Here is a 19384-nt window from a genome sequence, read left to right on the forward strand (position 1 = left end):
GCCATGTTCCAATATATAAAAGGATGTCACATAGAGGAGGGAGAAAGGTTGTTTTCTGCTGCTCCAGAGAAGCAGACACGGAGCAATGGATCCAAACTACAAGAAAGAAGATTCCACCTCAACATTAGGAAGAACTTCCTGACAGTAAGAGCTGTTGGACAGTGGAATTTGCTGCCAAGGAGTGTGGTGGAGTCTCCTTCTTTGGAGGTCTTTAAGCAGAGGCTTGACAACCATATGTCAGGAGTGCTCTGATGGTGTTTCCTGCTTGGCAGGGGGTTGGACTCAATGGCCCTTGTGGTCTCTAACAACTCTATGATTCTATGAGTCGTACCACTTGGGTCCAGAACAGAGCAAGGCAAGCCTGTGTCTCCACCATCAGTCAAAGCACAGACACTGGCTTATTGAGATCATCTGAAGATAACACTGCACCCAACCAGGTGAAGTGGGAAACGGACCAGTCTGGTAGCATGGCATCAGATGGTGGATGGCTATCGGTCATGAACGCTTTAGTTGAGATTCCTGCAATGTAGGGGTTTGGACAGCGGGTGGCGCTGTGGGTTAAACCACAGAGCCTAGGACTTGACGATCAGAAGGTCGGCAGTTCGAATCCCCGCAATGACGGGGTGAGCTCCCGTTGCTCGGTCCCTGCTCCTGCCAACTCAACAGTTCGAAAGCACGTCAAAGTGCTAGTAGATAAATAGGTACCGCTCTGGCAGGAAGGGGTTGCGGCGCTCATCTCGCTTTACTGGCTGAGGGAGCTGGCGTACAGCTTCCGGGTCATGTAGCCAGCATGACTAAGCCGCTTCTGGTGAACCAGAGTAGCGCACGGAAACGCCGTTTACCTTCCCGCTGGAGCGGTACCTATTTATCTACTTGCATTTTGACGTGCTTTCGAACTGCTAGGTTGGCAGGAGCAGGGACCGAGCAACGGGAGCTCACCCTAGCTCGCTCCGTCGAGGGGATTCGAACCGCTGACCTGATCAGCAAGTCCTAGGTCCTGTGGTTTAACCCACAGCGCCACCCGCGTCCCTTCAAAAATAGTATGCAGCTCATAAAACATTTTTACTAGGAGAAAACAACTTTTGAAGAGAAATGGCGGGACTTAACTGGCCAGCTCAGGCCATGCTCTTACAAAGGAACTTTGTTCAGATGCCTCTTATGCTAGAATCTAAGCCTCCTAGGAAGAACTGAGGGTTTGGGGCCCATTGGCTACCCTCACCTGGTTTTGCTGGCCGGTCAAAGCCATTTCTTGGGACTGTGGCCGCTGTCACCTGCTGACAGCTTCTAGGAGCTTCTAGATGAGAGCTGAGTGCAGGGTAGCGACCAAAGGTGGACAAACTGCCCCCCCACCAGAAGTACTATCCCCTCCCCTAACACCCCATACATTATGTTTTTAATGCTACACCACAGTTGCCCCGTACTGGCAGCAAGGAGCTGGAACTCAACTATCACCAGCCCAAGCTGCAGCCTTCGAATTCAACAAGTCTGTGCAGGATCCTTCCTGTGTTGTGATGCCTTTGCCTCAAATGACGAACCTTCTCTGAATTCCGACACGCCCTAATCGGAAGAAGGAAAAGAGGTCTCTTTCGCGCCATGCTGGCCTTCTGGTATTTAAGTTTCCCTTTTTGGAGAGTGATTCTTTCCCAAACGCCTGGCTCAGGTAGGATTCTAATACCATTTTTCTTTCCCCACTTGCTCTCTTCCCTTGGATTATGTCCCACGAACCTCCTTTTTTTTTATTATGCTCTCGATGAATCAAAGATATTTCACATTACTTCCATAGTCTGTACCCCTGCCAAAAAAAAAACACCCCTCCATGTATGTTTACATAGCAGCCTCTTATCAAAGTTCAGGCAGAAAACTTCCAATAGCCATTATTTTTGGTTTTCTTTGTTTTTAAATATATTTGAGATAGCAGGAAGTTGTTGCAGGAGTCATGTATATTAGAATAGGGTAGAATAAGGTGGAATAAGGGGCACAGGTGGCACTATGGGTTAAACCACAGAGCCTAGGACTTGCCGATTAGAAGGTCAGCAGTTCGAATCCCCGCGACGGGGTGAGCTCCCGTTGCTCGGTCCCTGCTCCTGCCAACCTAGCATTTCAAAGGCACATCAAAGTGCAAGTAGATAAATAGGTACTGCTCCGGCAGGAAGGTAAACAGTGTTTCCGTGTGCTGCTCTGGTTCGCAAGAAGCGGCTTTGTCATGCTGGCCATATGACTCGGAAGCTGTACGCCAGCTCCCTTGGCCAGTAAAGCGAGATGAGCGCCGCAACCCCAGAGTTGGCCATGACCGGACCTAATGGTCAGGGTCACTTTACCTTTAAGATGGAATAAGGGCTTAACTCCATCCAGAGTTTAACATGGAACTCCCCCTCCCTGGGCCTGCTCCACACCCTCCCATGGAAGGTTGCCTGGAAGGAAATAAAAATAAACAATTTATTGTACCCCGTCCATCTGACTGGGTTGCCCCAACCACTCTGGGTGGCTTCCAACAGAGCAACACAACGAAACACCAACCATTAAAAACATCACCATACAGGGCTGCCTTCAGATGTCTTCTAAAAGTTGTGTATTTCTTTATCTCCTTGGCATCTAATGGGAAGGTGCTCCACAGGGCAGGTGCCACTACCGAGAAGGCCCTCTGCCTGGTTCCCTGGAACCTCATTTCTTACAGTGAGGGAACCACCAGATGGTCCTCAGAGCTGGACCTCAGTGTCCGGGCTGGACAATGGGGGGTGGAGATGCTCCTTCAGGTCTACTGGGTTGAGGCTGTTTAGGGCTTTAGAGGTCAGCACCAACACTTTCAATTGTGCTCGGAAACGTACTGGGAGCCAATGTAGATTTTTCAAGGCGGGTGCTATCTGGTCTCAGCAGCGGCTCCCAGTCACCAGTCTACCTGCCGCATTCTGGATGAGTTGTCATTTCCAAGTCACCTTCAAAGGTAGCCCCACATGGAGCGCATTGCAGTAGTCCAAGCGGGAGATAACCAGAGCATGCACCACTCTGGTGGGACAGGTAGGGACTCAGCCGACTTACGAGATAGAATGTGGCCCTCAGTCTGAGGAGAGAGACCCTTGGTGCTACCAGCAGCAGGGATATTGATGGATATGTGGCAACCATCCGACTGAATTCTGACCCTCAGTTCCTGCCATCCCAACAAAGCCCCCTTTGAGTCTCTCCCTCTCCGTTTAAGCAAGCGCGTTTGCACACCCCAGAGCCTACGTTAAGCGCCACGAGAGGCTGTCTTACGACAGAGGAGCTTTGGAGAAGATGCATCAAGAGTCAAGGAAGGAAGGAGACGGGAGATCGATCTTGCTCGAGTTCCAAGCCTACCAGAGGTACAGTAACACCATCCATTCAATGTAGGGATTGCTATGGGATTGCTATGAGGAATTATAACAAATATAGAGTAAGCCATCTGTGTCAGCAATGAAAGCATTGCGTTGACTGGGTTTAAACTATTTTGATATGATTCTTGATCAATCCACACCTCTGCATCCCGGTTCCATTTCTCTTTTTTGACAAGTCAGGTACACAGGCAGGCAGGCAGGCGTCCTGGGTCATCAAAAACAGTGGGCAGTTTCTTTGATGTAGCTTTTCTGATATGTTAATCTTAGGATGTTAATCTTAGGGCCAGGAAACAGATCTCACCTGAAGGTCAAAACAAAAAAAAATTCCTTCCAGTAGCACCTTAAAGACCAACTAAGTTAGTTCTTGGTATGAGCTTTCGTGTGCATGCACACTTCTTCAGATACACTGAAACAGAAGTTTCCAGACCCTTCTATATAGTGAGAAGGTGGGGAGGGGTATTACTCAGAAGGGTGGTGGGAATGGGTGATAGCTGCGATGAGCCTGTTGATGACTCTTAACGACTGCAATAGGTCTTACAGGAAAAAGCAAGGGGTGAGAAGGTGAAAATGTCATTTTTTTGTTTTGACTATGGCAGACCAACACGGCTACCTATCTGTCACCTGAAGGTGATAATGATGCTCCTCCTGCCCATCCTTCTTATGTATATTGCTTGTTTATCACCTCTGGGGTTGCCCAATGGCACTCCTTTTGTAGTTCTGTTTTGTTTACCCCAGAAATATGTGCTTAATTAGTTTTGGTGGTTTAACTTTTCCCCACGTGGGGTTTGTCAGAAGAATTCTGATTGGTTCTTAGAACACTCTGTAAAAAGGTCTTTTGTGAATAAAACGACCTGGGCCAGGGGGTGGAGACAAGAGATTATTATACGCACCCTTCCCACAGTCTTGCTGGTTCAAGCCTCTGTGTGTATTCTTATTAATCAGAGTTCAATCCTTCCTTTACTTTGGGAACGCCTCAGTTCAACAGCCTAACTTTTGCATGAGTGGGGCAGGTATCTGTGGGCAATACTCAGTCAGTACAGCATGAGACTTGAACTCAGGGTCATGAGTTTGAGCATCATTTAGAGCAAAACATTCATGCATTGCAGGGAGTTGGACCAGACGACCCTTGTGGTCCCAACTCTACAATTCTGTAATAATAATAATAATATTTTTTATTATCTATACCCCACCCATCTGGCTGGGTTTCCCCAGCCACTCTGGGCGGCTCCCAACAGAATTAAAAGCACAATAAAACATCAAACATTAAAAACTTCCCTAAACAGGACTGCCTTCAGATGTCTTCTAAAAGTCAGATAGTTGTTCATTTCCTTGACATTTGCTGGGAGGGCATTCCAAAGGGCAGGTGCCACTACCGAGAAGGCCCTCTGCCTGGTTCCCTGTAACCTCAACATCTTGCAGAGAGGGAACCGCCAGAAGACCCTCAGAGCTGGACCTCAGTGTCTGGGCTGGATGATGGAGAGACCCCACAATTTGTCCCTTTAAAAAAATGCAACAAAAGTTATTCACTCTGGTGTCCACATCAAGCAATGAGTTCCGCAAGCTAAAGGCATGTGTCAAAACTGTGTTTCAGGGTCTTCAGACTGAGACTATGGAGGGACAGGAGTGTTTTTGCAAGAAGCATTGAGATCACCAGGAGGAATGGTGACGCTGGGCCCACGAACCTCTCTTTCATTTACTCTGGTATCCTGGAAGGTGACAATTTTTTTATTTTTTATTTAAATTGGTCTGGAAAGAAGTCAGCACCTCACAAAGGGGATAGAAAAAGAATGCATTCTCTGTGTCTCCCACCTGCCTTTCTTTCTCTCTACCGGAACAGAATTCCAGACCAGTCTGCCTTCCACATAACTCCTATTCAGAGCAGATGCTCTGAAATTAATGAATTCAAGCTTTGATTTTAAAAGGAGAGGGAGAGCAAGCTTCTGTAGTCCTTAAGGCAGTGAAACTGTGCTTGCAAAGTCCTGGGGCAAAGGCTGGGAAAATCCCACAGGGCAGGGTGTGCACAGCGCTTTGAATGAATCAAGATGAATAAATTGTGCAAAATGGATGCAGATTTACAAAGCTTCCCCAACTTCAGGGACTGGGAGCCCTTGGCCCTCTCAGATGGACTACGACTCCCATCATGCCTGAGTGTTGCCCATGCTGGCTGGGGCTTATGGGAGTTGGAGTCCAAGGACATCCCACCTGATGCCTGCAGCTTGCAGAGTTGCACATGGGTCACATAATTATAGTCAGTGTGTGTGGTTTGGGAGCTGCACGGTCAGGGGGAAAACAACGCTGTCCTGGGTTGTAAAGACTGCAGAGAGAATAATTGGGTGCCCTCTTCCCACCTTGGATCAAATCTACGCTTCCAGGTGCCATAAGAAAGCTGCAGAGATAGTGCAGGAGAGTGCGCACCCTGGAAATGTTCTCTTTCAGCTTCTGCCTTCTGGAAGAAGGTCCAGGGTTATAAAGACTAGGACTAGCCGCCTGAGAAACAGTTTCTACCCAAATGCAATTTTGGTTTTAAACGCAGTGTAAGGAGTCTCTATGGGAGTATATTGTATTTAATTATCGGGTATCAGAGTTAGGACTTGCCAATCAGAAGGTCGGCGGTTTGAATCCCTGCGATGGGGTGAGCTCCCGTTGCTCGGTCCTTGCTCCTGCCCAACCTAGCAGTTCGAAAGCACGTCAAACTGCAAGTAGATAAATAGGTACTGCTCTGGCGGGAAGGTAAACGGCGTTCACCAGAAGCGGCTTAGTAATGCTGGCCACATGACCTGGAAGCTGTACGCCGGCTCCCTCTGCCAATAAAGCGAGATGAGCACCTCAACCCCAGAGTCGGCCAGGACTGGACCTAATGGTCAGGGGTCCCTTTACCTTTTAACCAGGCTGGTATAGCAGGCTTGTTGGTTTTTGAATGTCTGATGTAGATTTTTTTCAATTTCGTTGCTCTGCATGGGACAATGACAATAAAGATTATCATACTGTATTGTATAATGGTTGGATGGATGGACTTTAGCCCAGCCTGCGCTGATGACCCTGCTGACCTTCCCGCAGGAGAGCCAGGTTCCTCTTGCCACGGGTCCATCATCAACGGCCTCTTTGAGGGCTTCATCCGGACGCAGAACGGCACCTATTACGTCGAATCTGCTGGGTCGCCTTCCTCCAGCCAGACCTCTCCAACTCATTCATTCATCCATCATGAGAGTGACTTAGGTCAGTGGCTTTGAACTCATGTGCAGTTGCACCCTGGGGTGCCTTGAATGGTGATCGGGGGTGTCACAGGCAACACTGACCTCTGTCCCTCTGCCCTTATTCCCTTATGGGGTATGCAAGACCCCATATAGAGTCCTTACATGGGTTCCGTATTGGTAGGAGAAAATAACAGAGGCCAACCAGAGAATATTGAGAAGCAAAGCAGCTAGGAAGCCTGATCTTTATTAAAGCTGTTGCAACAGGGTGCTCCCCTCACCCGCAGGAAAGGAGGAGGACCCAGAACAAAGGTGTGCCCGCCCTTATATAGACATTTTAAATTCACTGGAGCTCAAGACCACCCCTCCATACATCATACATACATCACAGAAGGGGTGTAGCCCAAGACCACCCCCCACAAACATCATACCTACATCACAGAAAAGGCGGTCTACAACAGAAATCTGAGTGTGTTGTTGTTTTTCCTGTCTGCCAGGTTCTCTGATGATGTCTTATCTGATTGCCTTTCCTGGTAGTCTGCCCATTCCTTTGAGATGGTGATTACCCAATTCCTGAGACAACGGGAATGTTCCCTCACCCCCTCCCTCCTTGCAGAGAAAACATTTGGTCAGTTTGGGAATCAAAATGGTTTCAGGTCGGTCTTCCTGTGCTGCTCCAGACATGTGGTCCACAAAAGTCACAAAAGTGATTGTGCTGATTTTGGTAGTGGGCTGCATGGGCATGATATCTGCTGGAGGGGTAACCCCCCCCCAACCTAGACGTAAATTCCTGCAACAACTGGAAGGATCAGATTGCGTTATCATATTCCTTAATGGACGGGGGTCATGTAAACTGCTCTACTGAATTATGCTTTCTATGGGGTAGGGGGGCTCTGGGGGTGACGGGTGGTGTAATAGGATTTTTGTGGTCTTAGATATATGTTAAATGTTCATAAGTGTACCAACCAAGCATGTACGTAGACCAGCACAGGAAGACCAACCTGGAACCATTTTTGATTCCCAAACTGTCCCAAACTGACCAAATGTTTTCTCTGCAAGGTCAAAGCAAAATGGACAAGCCTCCCCATTGTCTTTTCCTTCACAAATCCTGTCTTAAGGATATGTCTCTGTTTGAATAGGGTGTGAGCCTGTGACCTGGCCCAGGAACTAAGTATTTATCATTACAAAAGACTGGCCAGGCTCCCCAGGCAATCCAGTCAAGTAACCTGCCAGACAGGAGATAAACAATGACAGCAGAAAAACAACATTCAAATTTCTGTTGTAGACCGCCTTTTCTGTGATGCAGGTGCGATGTATCTGAGGGGTGGTCTTAGGTTAGACCCCTTCTGTGATGTATGTATGATGTTTCTGGGGGTGGTCTTGATCTACAGGGTGGCAATTTCAAAAGTCCATATAATGCCTTGCACGCCATTTTTCTGGGTCCCTCCTCTCTCCTGCGGGTGAGGGGAGCACCCTGTTGCAACAGATCAATAAAGATCAAGCTTACTAGCTGCTTTGCTTCTCAATATTCTCTGGTTGGCCTCTGTTATTCTCTCCTACCAATAGGGAACCTACGTAAGGACTCTATATGGGCTCTTGGATACCCCATAAGGGAAAAAAGGCAGATTTTTGTTTACAGCAGTGGCTTGAAAAGATTTGGGGATCCCCTGGTCTAAATTGATTCTAGATCCTGCCGTGCGGCTGGTGGATTGAAAACCCTCCCCTTGGCAAGGTTATCCACACCTTTTCCTCTCTGCGCATGCCCAGGTGAACGAAGGAGCATGTGACAGATCTTGGTACCGACCCACGCACAACATCGCTGGGCAGGTGTGGCGACATAACACTCCTCAGGTGGGAAAATGCAGCATCAGTCTGCAGCAGGCTATACCGTATTTTTCGCCCCATAAGGCGCACCGGACCATAGGGCGCACCTAGTTTTTAGAGGGGGAAATCAAGAAAAAAAATCTTATTTCCCCATCCCCCCAGAGCAGCGTACAGGCTGCGCACAACCTCTCCCTGCAGGAGGGGTTGCGCGCGGCTATGGCACAAGATCCATCCCGCTCGCTGTCTTGGCTTGTGCCATAAAGAAGGATAGCTGCGCGGGGCTATCCCTGAAGCCTTCGGAGCACAGCGTGAGTTCCTGCTGTGCTCCAAAGGCTTCAGGCGGCTATCCCTGAGCCTGACGAGCGAGAGGGGCCGGTGCGCGCTGACCCCTCTCGCTCTCCAGGCTTCAGCTAAAGCAACGCGAAGCCTCCGGAGCGCAGAGGGAGCACTCCCTCCATGCTCCGGAGGCTTCGCGTTGCTATCGCTGAAGACAAGCACCCTGCATTCGCTCCATAGGACGCACACACATTTTCCCTTAATTTTTGGAGGGGAAAAAGTGCGTCCTCAGAGTGAAAAATACGGTAATTCTTGGAACGAAGCCAGTTCCCCACAAAGCACTTTTCAGGGGCCAGAAAATCTGCTTTAAATCTCGACTGTGTGTGAGGAAAACAAAACCCAAGTGCTTGTTGGACTTCGAAAACAAGGATCCCTCAGGGGAGTTTCGCTGTATGAAAAGATTCCCTCTTGTCTTGAGACTCTGCAGTGCCATTGTGGATTTTTTTTTTCCTTCCCCGCTGCTAGACTATCAACTCTGGGGAGATTCTGAATCCGTGACTTTGGCTCGGCAGACACACCAGCGCATGCAGGATTTCCAGCAAAAGCTCACAGCAAAGGTGAGGGTTAAAAGCTGAGAAAGGGGGCTTTTTAGTTTTGGGGAAATGAGAGCAAGAGGTGACAGGGTGGACGTTTATAAAAGTACTGTATTTTTTGCTCTATAAGATTCACTTTTTCCCTCCTAAAAAGTAAGGGGAAATGTGTGTGTGTCTTACGGAGCGAATGCAGGCTGCGCAGCTATCCCAGAAGCCAGAACAGCAAGAGGGATTGCTGCTTTCACTGTGCAGCGATCCCTCTTGCTGTTCTGGCTTCTGAGATTCAGAATATTTTTTTTCTTGTTTTCCTCCTCCAAAAACTAGGTGCGTCTTGTGGTCTGGTGCGTCTTATAGAGCGAAAAATACAGTACTTAAAAAAACAACAACAACTAGAGTCCTTTTTGTTGGGGATAGCTCAGATGGAAATTCCTAGGTGTCAAAAAAGATTATTTAGGTATGCAACAACTGTGGCCTGTGTTTTGTTAGCCCCAAAGTAGAAAACAAGTCTCCATTGAAGAAGAATAGCAACTTAAAATTGATGGAATATGCGCAGCTTGTGGATCTAACACATGGGTAGGCAAACTAAGGCCCGGGGGCCGGATGTGGCCCAATAGCCTTCTAAATCTGGCCTGCAGACAGTCTGGGAATCAGCATGTTTTTACATGAGTAGAATCTGTGCTTTTATTTACCGTATTTTTCGTCCCATAGGACGCTCCGTTCCATAGGACGCACCTAGTTTTTTGGGGGGAGGAAATAAAGGGGGGAATTCCTTTATTTCCCCCCCCCAAAAGCTGGTCGGAGAAACCGAACCAGGTCGAGGAACAGCGGGATGGTGGCGCTGCGCCTCCCTGCTGTCCCCCGAGTTTGTGGGGCTGGCCGATGTCTGCCCAGCACGAGGGGCGCTCTGCTTCAGGGTGCCCCACGCACCGGGCAGCAGGCTGCTATCCGCAGTGTGGGGAGCCCTGCGGGGAACTCCTGCAGGGCTGTCTAGGCTGCGGATGTGTTCCCGAAGCGCCGGGCGCTCTCCTTTCAGCATGCCCGGCGCTCCGGGAAGCAGGCTGCTATCTGCAGCCTAGACAGCCCTGCAGGAACTCCCGCAGGGCTGCCTAGGCTGCAGATGTCTTCCTGAAGCTTGTAGAGAGAGAGGGGTTGGTGCCCACCGACCCCTCTCGCTCTCCAAGCTTCAGCGAAAGCCTGCATTCACCCCATAGGACGCACCCAGATTTCCCCTTCATTTTTGGAGGGGGAAAAGTGCATCCTATAGGGCGAAAAAATACAGTAAAATGCATCTCTGGGTTATTTGTGGGGCATAGGAATTCGTTCATCCACCCCCCCCAAAAAAAAATATAGTCTGGCTACCCGGATAAACAAGGTCTATCTCCCTGCATCACCCTTTCTCCACAACAGGATCCGGACCATTTGCTGCGGCGGAAGAGAAGCCTGGATTATTCAAAGACCTCTTGTTTGTTGCACATTCAAGCTGACCACCTTTTCTACCGAAGGTTTGGCTCCATCGAAGCCGTGATCGCCCAGGTACCAGAATCTGCAAAGAAAGCCTCTTAACCAGGGGCAGGGGGTGGGTAGGGAAAGTTGATTCCATTCTCATTTAAGGATGGATTTATCCAATTTGCAACTTCCCAAAAACAACACGAGAACCATAGTGTGCACTCCCACCGTCGCCATGTTTTCCCTCACGGACACTCAGAAAATTGGAACGGGTCTCACAGGTTTTGGGGTGTTTTTCCTTTTCTTTGGAATGATCCTAGAATCATAGAATCATAGAGTTGGAAGAGACCCCAAGGGCCATCGAGTCCAACCCCCTGCCAAGCAGGAAACACCATCAGAGCACTCCTGACATATGGTTGTCAAGCCTCTGCTTCAAGACCTCCAAAGAAGGAGACTCCACCACACTCCTTGGCAGCAAACTCCACTGTTGAACAGCTCTTACTGCCAGGAAGTTCTTCCTAATGTTTAGGTGGAATCTTCTTTCTTGTAGTTTGGATCCATTGCTCCGTGTCCGCTTCTCTGGAGCAGCAGAAAACAACCTTTTCCCCTCCTCTATGTGACATCCTTTTATATATTTGAACATGGCTATCATATCACCCCTTAACCCCTTAATTTTTGACAAAGCACTTTTGGCTATTGGGAATGTTTTATTCGCGGCTGGCCTGGCTTTTGTGATTGGGTTAGAAAGGACTTTCAGATTCTTCTTCCAGAAAAACAAAGTGAAAGCCACAGATTTCTTTCTGGTTGGTGAACTTACAGTTCTTATTGGCTGGCCCTTGATAGGAATGGTCCTTGAAATTTATTACTTCTTCCTCTTATTCAGGGACTTTTCCCCTGTGGTGTTTGGTTTTATTAGAAGAGTGCTGGTCCTTGGCTATCTCTTGAATTTACCTGGCATTAGCTCACTTGTAATTAAAGTTGGAGGGACGCGGGTGTTGCTGTGGGTTAAACCACAGAGCCTAGGACTTGCTGATCAGAAGGTCGGCTGTTCGAATCCCCGCGATGGGGTGAGCTCCTGTTGCTCGGTCCCTGCTCCTGCCAACCTAGCAGTTCGAAAGCACCTCAAAGTGCAAGTAGATAAATAGGTACCACTCCAGCGGGAAGGTAAACGGTATTTCCGTGCGCTGCTCTGGTTCGCCAGAAGCAGCTTAGTCTTGCTGGCCACATGACCCGGAAGCTGTACGCCGGCTCCCTTGGCCAATAAAGCGAGATGAGCGCCGCAACCCCAGAGTCGGCCACGGCTGGACCTCTGGGAACGGCAGAGGGAGCTCAGCATACTTAGCCAGGAAAAGAGGAGACTGAGAGCCGATATGAGAGCCGTCTTCAAATATCTAAAGGGTTGTCGAAAGGAAGATGGAGCAAGCTTGCTCCATATTGGTTTGGGAAGTGCAAATTGGATAGATGCGGCCAAACCAACTTTCTCCTCCGTCCGAGCTGAGATCTTGTTGTTGTTGTTGCTTAGTCATTTCCTCCTCTTCCTGACCCCCTGGACCAGAGCACGCCAGGCACTCCTGTCTTCCACTGCCTCCCGCAGTTTGGTCAAACTCATGCTGGTAGCTTTGAGAAAACTGTCCCACCATCTCGTCCTCTGTCGTCCCCTTCTCCTTGTGCCCTCCATCTTTCCCAACATCAGGGTCTTTTCCAGGGAGTCTTCTCTTCTCATGAGGGGGCCAAAGTCTTGGAGCCTCAGTTTCAGGATCATTATTTTTGTTGTTGTTGTTTAGTCGTTTAGTTGTGTCTGACTCTTCGTGACCCCCTGGACCAGAGCACACCAGGCCCTCCTGTCTTCCACTGCCTACCGCACTTTGGTCAAACTCATGTTCGTGGCTTCAAGAACACTGTCCCACCATCTCGTCCTCTGTCATCCCCTTCTCCTTGTGCCCTCTATCTTTCCCAACATCAGGGTCTTTTCCATGGAGTCTTCTCTTCTCATGGCCAAAGTCTTGGGGTCTCAGCTTCAGGATCTGTTCTTCCAGTGATCACTCAGGGCTGATTTCCTTCAGAATGGATAGGTTTGATCTTCTTGCAGTCCATGGGACTCTCAAGAGTCTCCTCCAGCACCATAATTCAAAAGCATCCATTCTTCGGCGATCAGCTTTCTTTATGGTCCAGCTCTCACTTCCATACATCACTACTTGGAAAACCAGAGCTTTTACTATATGGACCTTTGTTGGCAAGGTCATGTCTCTGCTTTTTAATATGCTGTCTAGTTTTGTCATTGCTTTTCTCCCAAGAAGCAGGCGTCGAGCACTGCCTTGCCGTAGCGAAGGGGCTTGAAGAACTCAGAGGAGCTGAGACCTAGCTGCCTTTTACGCCAGTAATGTTTGCGTGGCCAAAGTACCTAGTCCTCATGATTCTAAAGGAAGGGCTGATTTAATCAGGAATATATAGGGAGGTAGCTGATACTGAGCGAGACAATACAGGTCATTCGTCAGCAGACCATGCGACTCTTCGTCTCAGGGAGGTGGGTTTGAACCCTACTATTCTGAAAGCTACTATTCTGTGATTCTATGGCTAATATGGGCTATTTAGAGTCTTCTCTCTCTGTCTTTCTCTCCCACCAGATTGCCAGCTACGTAAAAGCTGTAAATGCCATTTATGAAGGGGCAGAATTTGATGGAATCAGGCACATCGACTTCAAAGTTAAGACCATCAATGTAAGCACAGCTCTCTTCTTAGTAGAATTTGTACGGGGATATATGCCCGGTATTTATCACCCCTGCTATGCAAATTCTCCAAATGAATCCAAACTTCAATGTCTAAAATCCCTGGTAGAGGACAAGGATCCTGAGATCACTTTAAGGGTAGGCAAATTCTGTGCAATTGCCATAAAACTTAGGAAACAAGCTGTGCTATCATAATGATTAAGGTTTTAAATGATAATTTTAGGTTATATGTTAGTGACTAAGTTTTAATTTCTATATTTTTTAACTGTTGGATATCTGTATTGTCCCTGTTATACCTAATTGCAAATTCAAATGTATCCCTATTATGTTTTATGACTTCCTTGATATTGTATGTGGGCTGGAACTGGTCTGTGACCAAAATAATAAAATTCATTCATTCATTCCTCTCCTTTCCCTTCCTCCCCTGCAACAAAACTCTGTGAGGTGAGTGAGGCTGAGAGACTTCAGAGAAGCGTGACTGGCCCAGCAGCTGCATGTGGAGGAGCGGGGAATCGAACCCGGTTCACCAGATTACGAGTCCACTGCTCTTAACCACTACACCACGCTGGCTCTGGGTTTCAGGCAGTCCCTGAGGTGCCCTGGGTCAAAGTTGTTTCTGGGCTTTGTAAATCAATGCAAAATACTAAAGCAGCGCCACGTGCCCAGGTGTGTCTTATCCGTCTTTCGCAGATCGTGGAGGAGGAGGACCGCTCAGAGTCGCCCTTCATCAGTCCAGAGATGCTCCTGATGATGCACTCCAGAACCAACTGGAACAGTTACTGCTTGGCTTTCCTGCTCACCGACAGGGATTACAGCGGAGTTCTGGGCATCGCTTTCAACGGACAACCTGGTGAGTGAGCAGAGTGGCTGTTCAACAGCCCCAGTCTTTACCTTTGGAAGGAGGAACATACAGCCACAGACCAACCTATCTGGATAATTTTTTATTGCTCTGTTAATAACTCGCCACCCGTCTCCAAATAAATCTTAGATAAATAATACAAACCAACAAGACATCCAAAACACTGGCGACACAAACGAGAATAAGTTAACAATAAATAACAGTCTTTAAAAGCAGAGACTTCACCTTGCCAACAAAGGTCCGTATAGTTAAAGCTCTAGTTTTCCCAGTAGTGATGTATGGAAGTGAGAGCTGGACCATCAAGAAGGCTGATTGCCAAAGAATAGATGCTTTTGAATTCTGGTGTTGGAGGAGACTCTTGAGAGTCCCATGGACTGCAAGAAGATCAAACCGATCCATTCTTTAGGAAATCAGCCCTGAGTGCTCACTGGAAGGACAGATCCTGACGCTGAGGCTCCAATGCTTTGGCCACCTCAGGAGAAGAGAAGACTCCCTGGAAAAGACCCTGATGTTGGGAAAGATGGAGGGCACAAGGAGAAGGGGACGACAGAGGACGAGATGGCGGGACACTGTTCTCGAAGCTACCAGCATGAGTCTGACCATACTGCGGGAGGCAGTGGAAGACAGGAGTGCCTGGCGTGCTCTGGTCCAGGGGGTCATGAAGAATCGGACATGACTAAACCACTAAACAATAACAACAAATAAGAGGACAGGGTTTTAAACACATACACACATTTAGAACCACAAAACAGGTTGGGGTTTTTTGACAGGTGCTCAAAGAACAGGGGGACATGATAAGTCTTTTCACACACACACACACACACACACACACACACACACACCAGACCCTGCTTTTGACGTATAAGGCCACTTTCCATCTTTCTTTGATTTCTTCCGCCTCACGAGGACCAGAATCTTACATTATCTTTAAAGGAAGAACCGTAGGTTTGTTCCCTGTCATCTCCAGGCAGGGCTGGAACAAGACCCTGGAATCCTGGAGAGTCGCTGCCAATCCATGTTGACAATATTGAACACCATGGCCTGATGGTCTGACCTCCAATGTCCCTGATCTCTTGAGTTTGGGTTTTTTCCCCTTCTTGTTAATATCTACCTCCCGGGACGCGGGTGGTGCTGTGTGGTCTAAACCACTGAGCCTCTTGGGCTTGCCGATTGGAAAGGTCAGCGGTTCAAATCCCCGTGCCGGGGTGAGCTCCCTTTGCTCAGTCCCTGCTCCTGCCAACCTAGCAGTTCGAAAGCATGCCAGTGCAAGTAGATAAATAGGTACCGCTCCGGCGGGAAGGTAAACAGCGTTTCTGTGCACTGCTCTGATTCGCCAGAAGCGGCTTAGTCATGTTGGCCACATGAACTGGAAAAACTATCTGTGGACAAACGTCGGCTCCTTTGGCCAGGAAAGCGAGATGAGCGCCGCAACCCCATAGTCGTTCGCGACTGGACTTAACTGTCAGGGGTCCTTTACCTTTTTTTATCTACCTCCCAGGTGATTCTGGAGGGATCTGCTCGAAGCAGCGCACTTTCCAAGACAAGGAGGTCTCGATGAACACGGGGCTGATCACGTTGCAGAAATATGGACAGCTCCTTCCTCCGAGGATGATCCACATCACACTTGCCCATGAGCTCGGACACAGCCTGGGCGCCTACGTGAGTTTGGTGCTTTTCCGGCGTGGAAAACAAAGCCAGCTTCCCACACCGTTTCCTTTCGTGATGAGTCCACCGTCCTGGGTGCTGAGCTCAGACAGAACGGGCAATGCTAAGTCATCTGAAAAGCAAATACCTTTTACTTTTGATTCAGGCTTCACTCCATGGTAACCCTGGTAAATGCATTTATTGTATGTTTCCAAGCACAATTCAAAGTGTTGGTGCTGACCTTTAAAGCCCTAAACGGCCTCGGCCCAGTATACCTGAAGGAGCGTCTCCACCCCCATCGTTCAGCCCGGACACTGAGGTCCAGCACCGAAGGCCTTCTGGCGGTTCCCTTGCTGCGAGAAGTGAGGTTACAGGGAACCAGACAGAGGGCCTTCTCGGTGGTGGCGCCTGCCCTGTGGAACACCCTCCCTTCAGATGTGAAGGAAATAAGCAGCTATCTTCTTTTTAAAAGACATCTGAAGGCAGCCCAGTTTAGGGAAGTTTTTAATATTTAATGCTATACAGTGGTACCTCGGGTTACATACGCTTCAGGTTACAGACTCCACTAACCCAGAAATATTGCTTCAAGTTAAGAACTTTGCTTCAGAATGAGAACAGAAATCGTGCTCCGGCGGCGCGGCGGCAGCAGAAGGCCCCATTAGCTAAAGCGGTGCTTCAGGTTAAGAACAGTTTCAGGTTAAGAACGGACCTCCGGAACGAATTAAGTACTTAACCCGAGGTACCACTGTATTGTTTTTAACACTCCATTGGAAGCTTCCCAGAGTAGCTGGGGAAACTCAGCCAGATGGGCGGGGTATAAATCATCATCATCATCATCATCATCATCATCATCATCACATGGTTCAAAGTCGGAGTTAACTCTTTATTAGCAAGGACACGATCTGCACAGTCTTGGCAGTGTCTAATGAGCAAAGCAGCTCATCCCTGGTAGGTCTTGCCCCATGGAAGTCCCCACCTCCCCACGGCTGTCTAAATCCCCTGCTCTCCAGGGCTTCCCCAAGCAACCGGAGACTGCGCCTGCTTCCATGCAGCCAGCCTCTGCTCCCACCCTTTTCATGCCTCTCCTGGTTCTGGCACACTGCAAGAACACAATTGAAGAGGGTGTTTGACTATGACAATGAATTTTATTACGGTCACATACCAGGATAAAAAGCAACAACATATAAATAAAATAGCAGTTAGGATATTTTTTTTTTAACTAATAAATGTTGGCGCAAATAAGGACAAAGAAACAAGCATAGGGTAAAACATCTGAATGAAATACAAGATTAAACACAGATAATGGATGGATAAAAACGGATAATTAAAACAGATAAGAACTAACAAACAAATAAAAACATGCAGTTAAAACTTAACTGTAAGAGCGTAAGAACTAAAAAACTCGCAGTTAAAACAACTATAAGAGGCTGCAGAGTAGAAACCTCTGAAAGAGATGACATTAGAGACTGATGTGGAAATATGGTTAAAACAGACAATGAAAACAATGTACAACAATAAATTTAGAAACAATGTGCAACGATAAACTATCCCAGGGAGTTGACTCGGAGTCACCCATGGAACCGAGTTTGGGGATATTTTGAGTTGGGCGATGGTCCTACAGATTTGTACACAGAATCTGGCGACCATCCAGGTCTTCTTCTGATCTCTGCCTAACAGCAAAAGGTTAAATTTTTGCTTTTGCGGGAAGTCGGTGAGCCTCACCGGTAGGGGATCAATGAACTTACTACGAAGAGGGTGTGTTTTTTTCCAGCACGATGAAAGCAAAGAGTGTTCCAGTTTCCACATCGACACCACCAAGGGGAAATACCTGATGTTCAGCTACGCCACGGATGGGGAAGAATTCAACAATGACAAATTCTCCCCATGTAGCTGCGCCTACATTGCAAACCTCCTGAGGCTCAAGAAGGACAACTGTTTCGTTGGTGAGAGAGCCGGACTGTCCTTGGGTGGTTGTTTAAACCCGCTGCCTTATATTGGTTGAATTGGTAGGGGAATGAGTTATTTAGGGCTGTCAAAAGTAGGAAGGGATGGATCAGGCTATTTTCCTTTTTTTTCCCCAAAAGATTTTTATTAAGGTTTCAACAGATTTTATAATAACAAACAAAACAAAACAACACAATAACAAACATAAAGGATCAACTCTTAGCTTCATATAACTTACTTTCCCAACTTCCTCACATCTCCCTTTTCTGTATTCAAAATTCCAAATTATTTTCAGCAAATTCTTCCTCTATTTTGACTAATTTTACTATTACTTAATTTCTTTTAAATTAACCATTCCCGCTGCTGTCCACTTATCTTCTAATCCCACATCATTGATTAATTTTGCCGTGTTTCTTTACTTGTTACTTATAAAACATCTTTGCACATTCCTTTCTACTTTGTCACTAATGCCACATTATCTCACTATCTTGCATCGCTTTAACATTCAAATAATTTACAATGTTTTTGCAGATAATCTTTAAATTTCTTCCAATCTTCTTCTGTTTGTTCTTCTCCCATGTCTCGGATTCTGCCAGTCATTTCTGCCAGTTCCATGTAGTCTATCAGTTGCATCTGCCATTCTTCCAAGGTGGGCAAATCTTGTGTCTTCCAATACTTTGCGATAAGTATTCTTGCTGCTGTTGTAGCAGGATCAGGCTATTTTCCTTCCATGGGGCCCAACAGAATCTTCAGTCCACTTTCCACTGTGTGCAGAATTATTACTTTCTTAAAAACATTAAAATTTGCATTTAAATCATTGCAATTTTCCAGATGTGCTTTCCATAGTAATAATAATAATTTTTATTTTTATTTATACCCCGCCCTCCCCAGCCAAGGCTGGGCTCAGAGCGGCATACAAGCAATAATAAAAACAAGCTGAATGATTACAACTTAAAAACAAAATTAAAATGCAACATTAAAATATTGAAACATTAAAATATTAAAATGTAGCCTCATCGCAGGAGGAGAAGGAAAGGAAAAAAGAAAGAGAGGGAGGGAGGGAGGGAGGGAGGGAGGGAGGGAGGGAGGGAATCATATTGGCTCGAAGCCAAAGGCCAGGCGGAACAACTCTGTCTTTTTTTTTTTATAATATTTTTATTGGTTTTTTACACATATAAGAGACAATACAAAACAAAACACAAACATCAAAAACATACAACAAAAATTTGACTTCCCCATACCTTCCCTTCGTCACATCCTTATTTTGCCATTTTTTCGAGCAACTCTTCAGTCGATTTTTAATCAAATCCCTTTTAAATTTACTTAAAGTTTAAGATTTACGGCTGTAATTCTTTATTTCTTACCCCTTGACATCTTATCAGTCCACAATTTCACAATAATTTTTGAGATATATTTTAAATTTCCTCCAGTCCTCTTCCACTGTCTCTTTCCTCTGGTCACGGATTCTGCCGGTCATCTCTGCCAATCCCATATATTCCGTCACCTTCGACTGCCATTCTTCCAGAGTAGG

The 19384-nt window shown here is 47.2% G+C and overlaps 1 protein-coding gene across 2 annotated transcripts in view; it reads left to right on the forward strand.

Annotated features, from left to right (window-relative positions):
• The first annotated feature begins 1561 nt into the window (after positions 1–1561).
• The window catches only part of LOC309360728 (disintegrin and metalloproteinase domain-containing protein 10-like), a 33467-nt gene continuing 15644 nt past the window's right edge, over positions 1562–19384 (forward strand). The window contains exons 1-10 of one of the 2 annotated variants that reach the window (XM_081895519.1): positions 1562–1660; positions 3194–3338; positions 4942–5063; positions 6408–6566; positions 9167–9258; positions 10642–10767; positions 13305–13397; positions 14097–14256; positions 15764–15924; positions 17681–17852. In XM_081895519.1, coding sequence (XP_081751645.1) covers positions 1594–1660; positions 3194–3338; positions 4942–5063; positions 6408–6566; positions 9167–9258; positions 10642–10767; positions 13305–13397; positions 14097–14256; positions 15764–15924; positions 17681–17852 — 1297 coding nt within the window. In that variant the 5' untranslated portion in view covers positions 1562–1593. The remainder of the gene's footprint in view (positions 1661–3193; positions 3339–4941; positions 5064–6407; positions 6567–9166; positions 9259–10641; positions 10768–13304; positions 13398–14096; positions 14257–15763; positions 15925–17680; positions 17853–19384) is intronic. The other variant, XM_081895520.1, reaches the window with a different exon arrangement.

Source organism: Podarcis melisellensis, assembly GCF_964234715.1.
Source record: "Podarcis melisellensis genome assembly, chromosome: 18".
Classification (NCBI taxonomy): Eukaryota; Metazoa; Chordata; class Lepidosauria; order Squamata; family Lacertidae; genus Podarcis; species Podarcis melisellensis.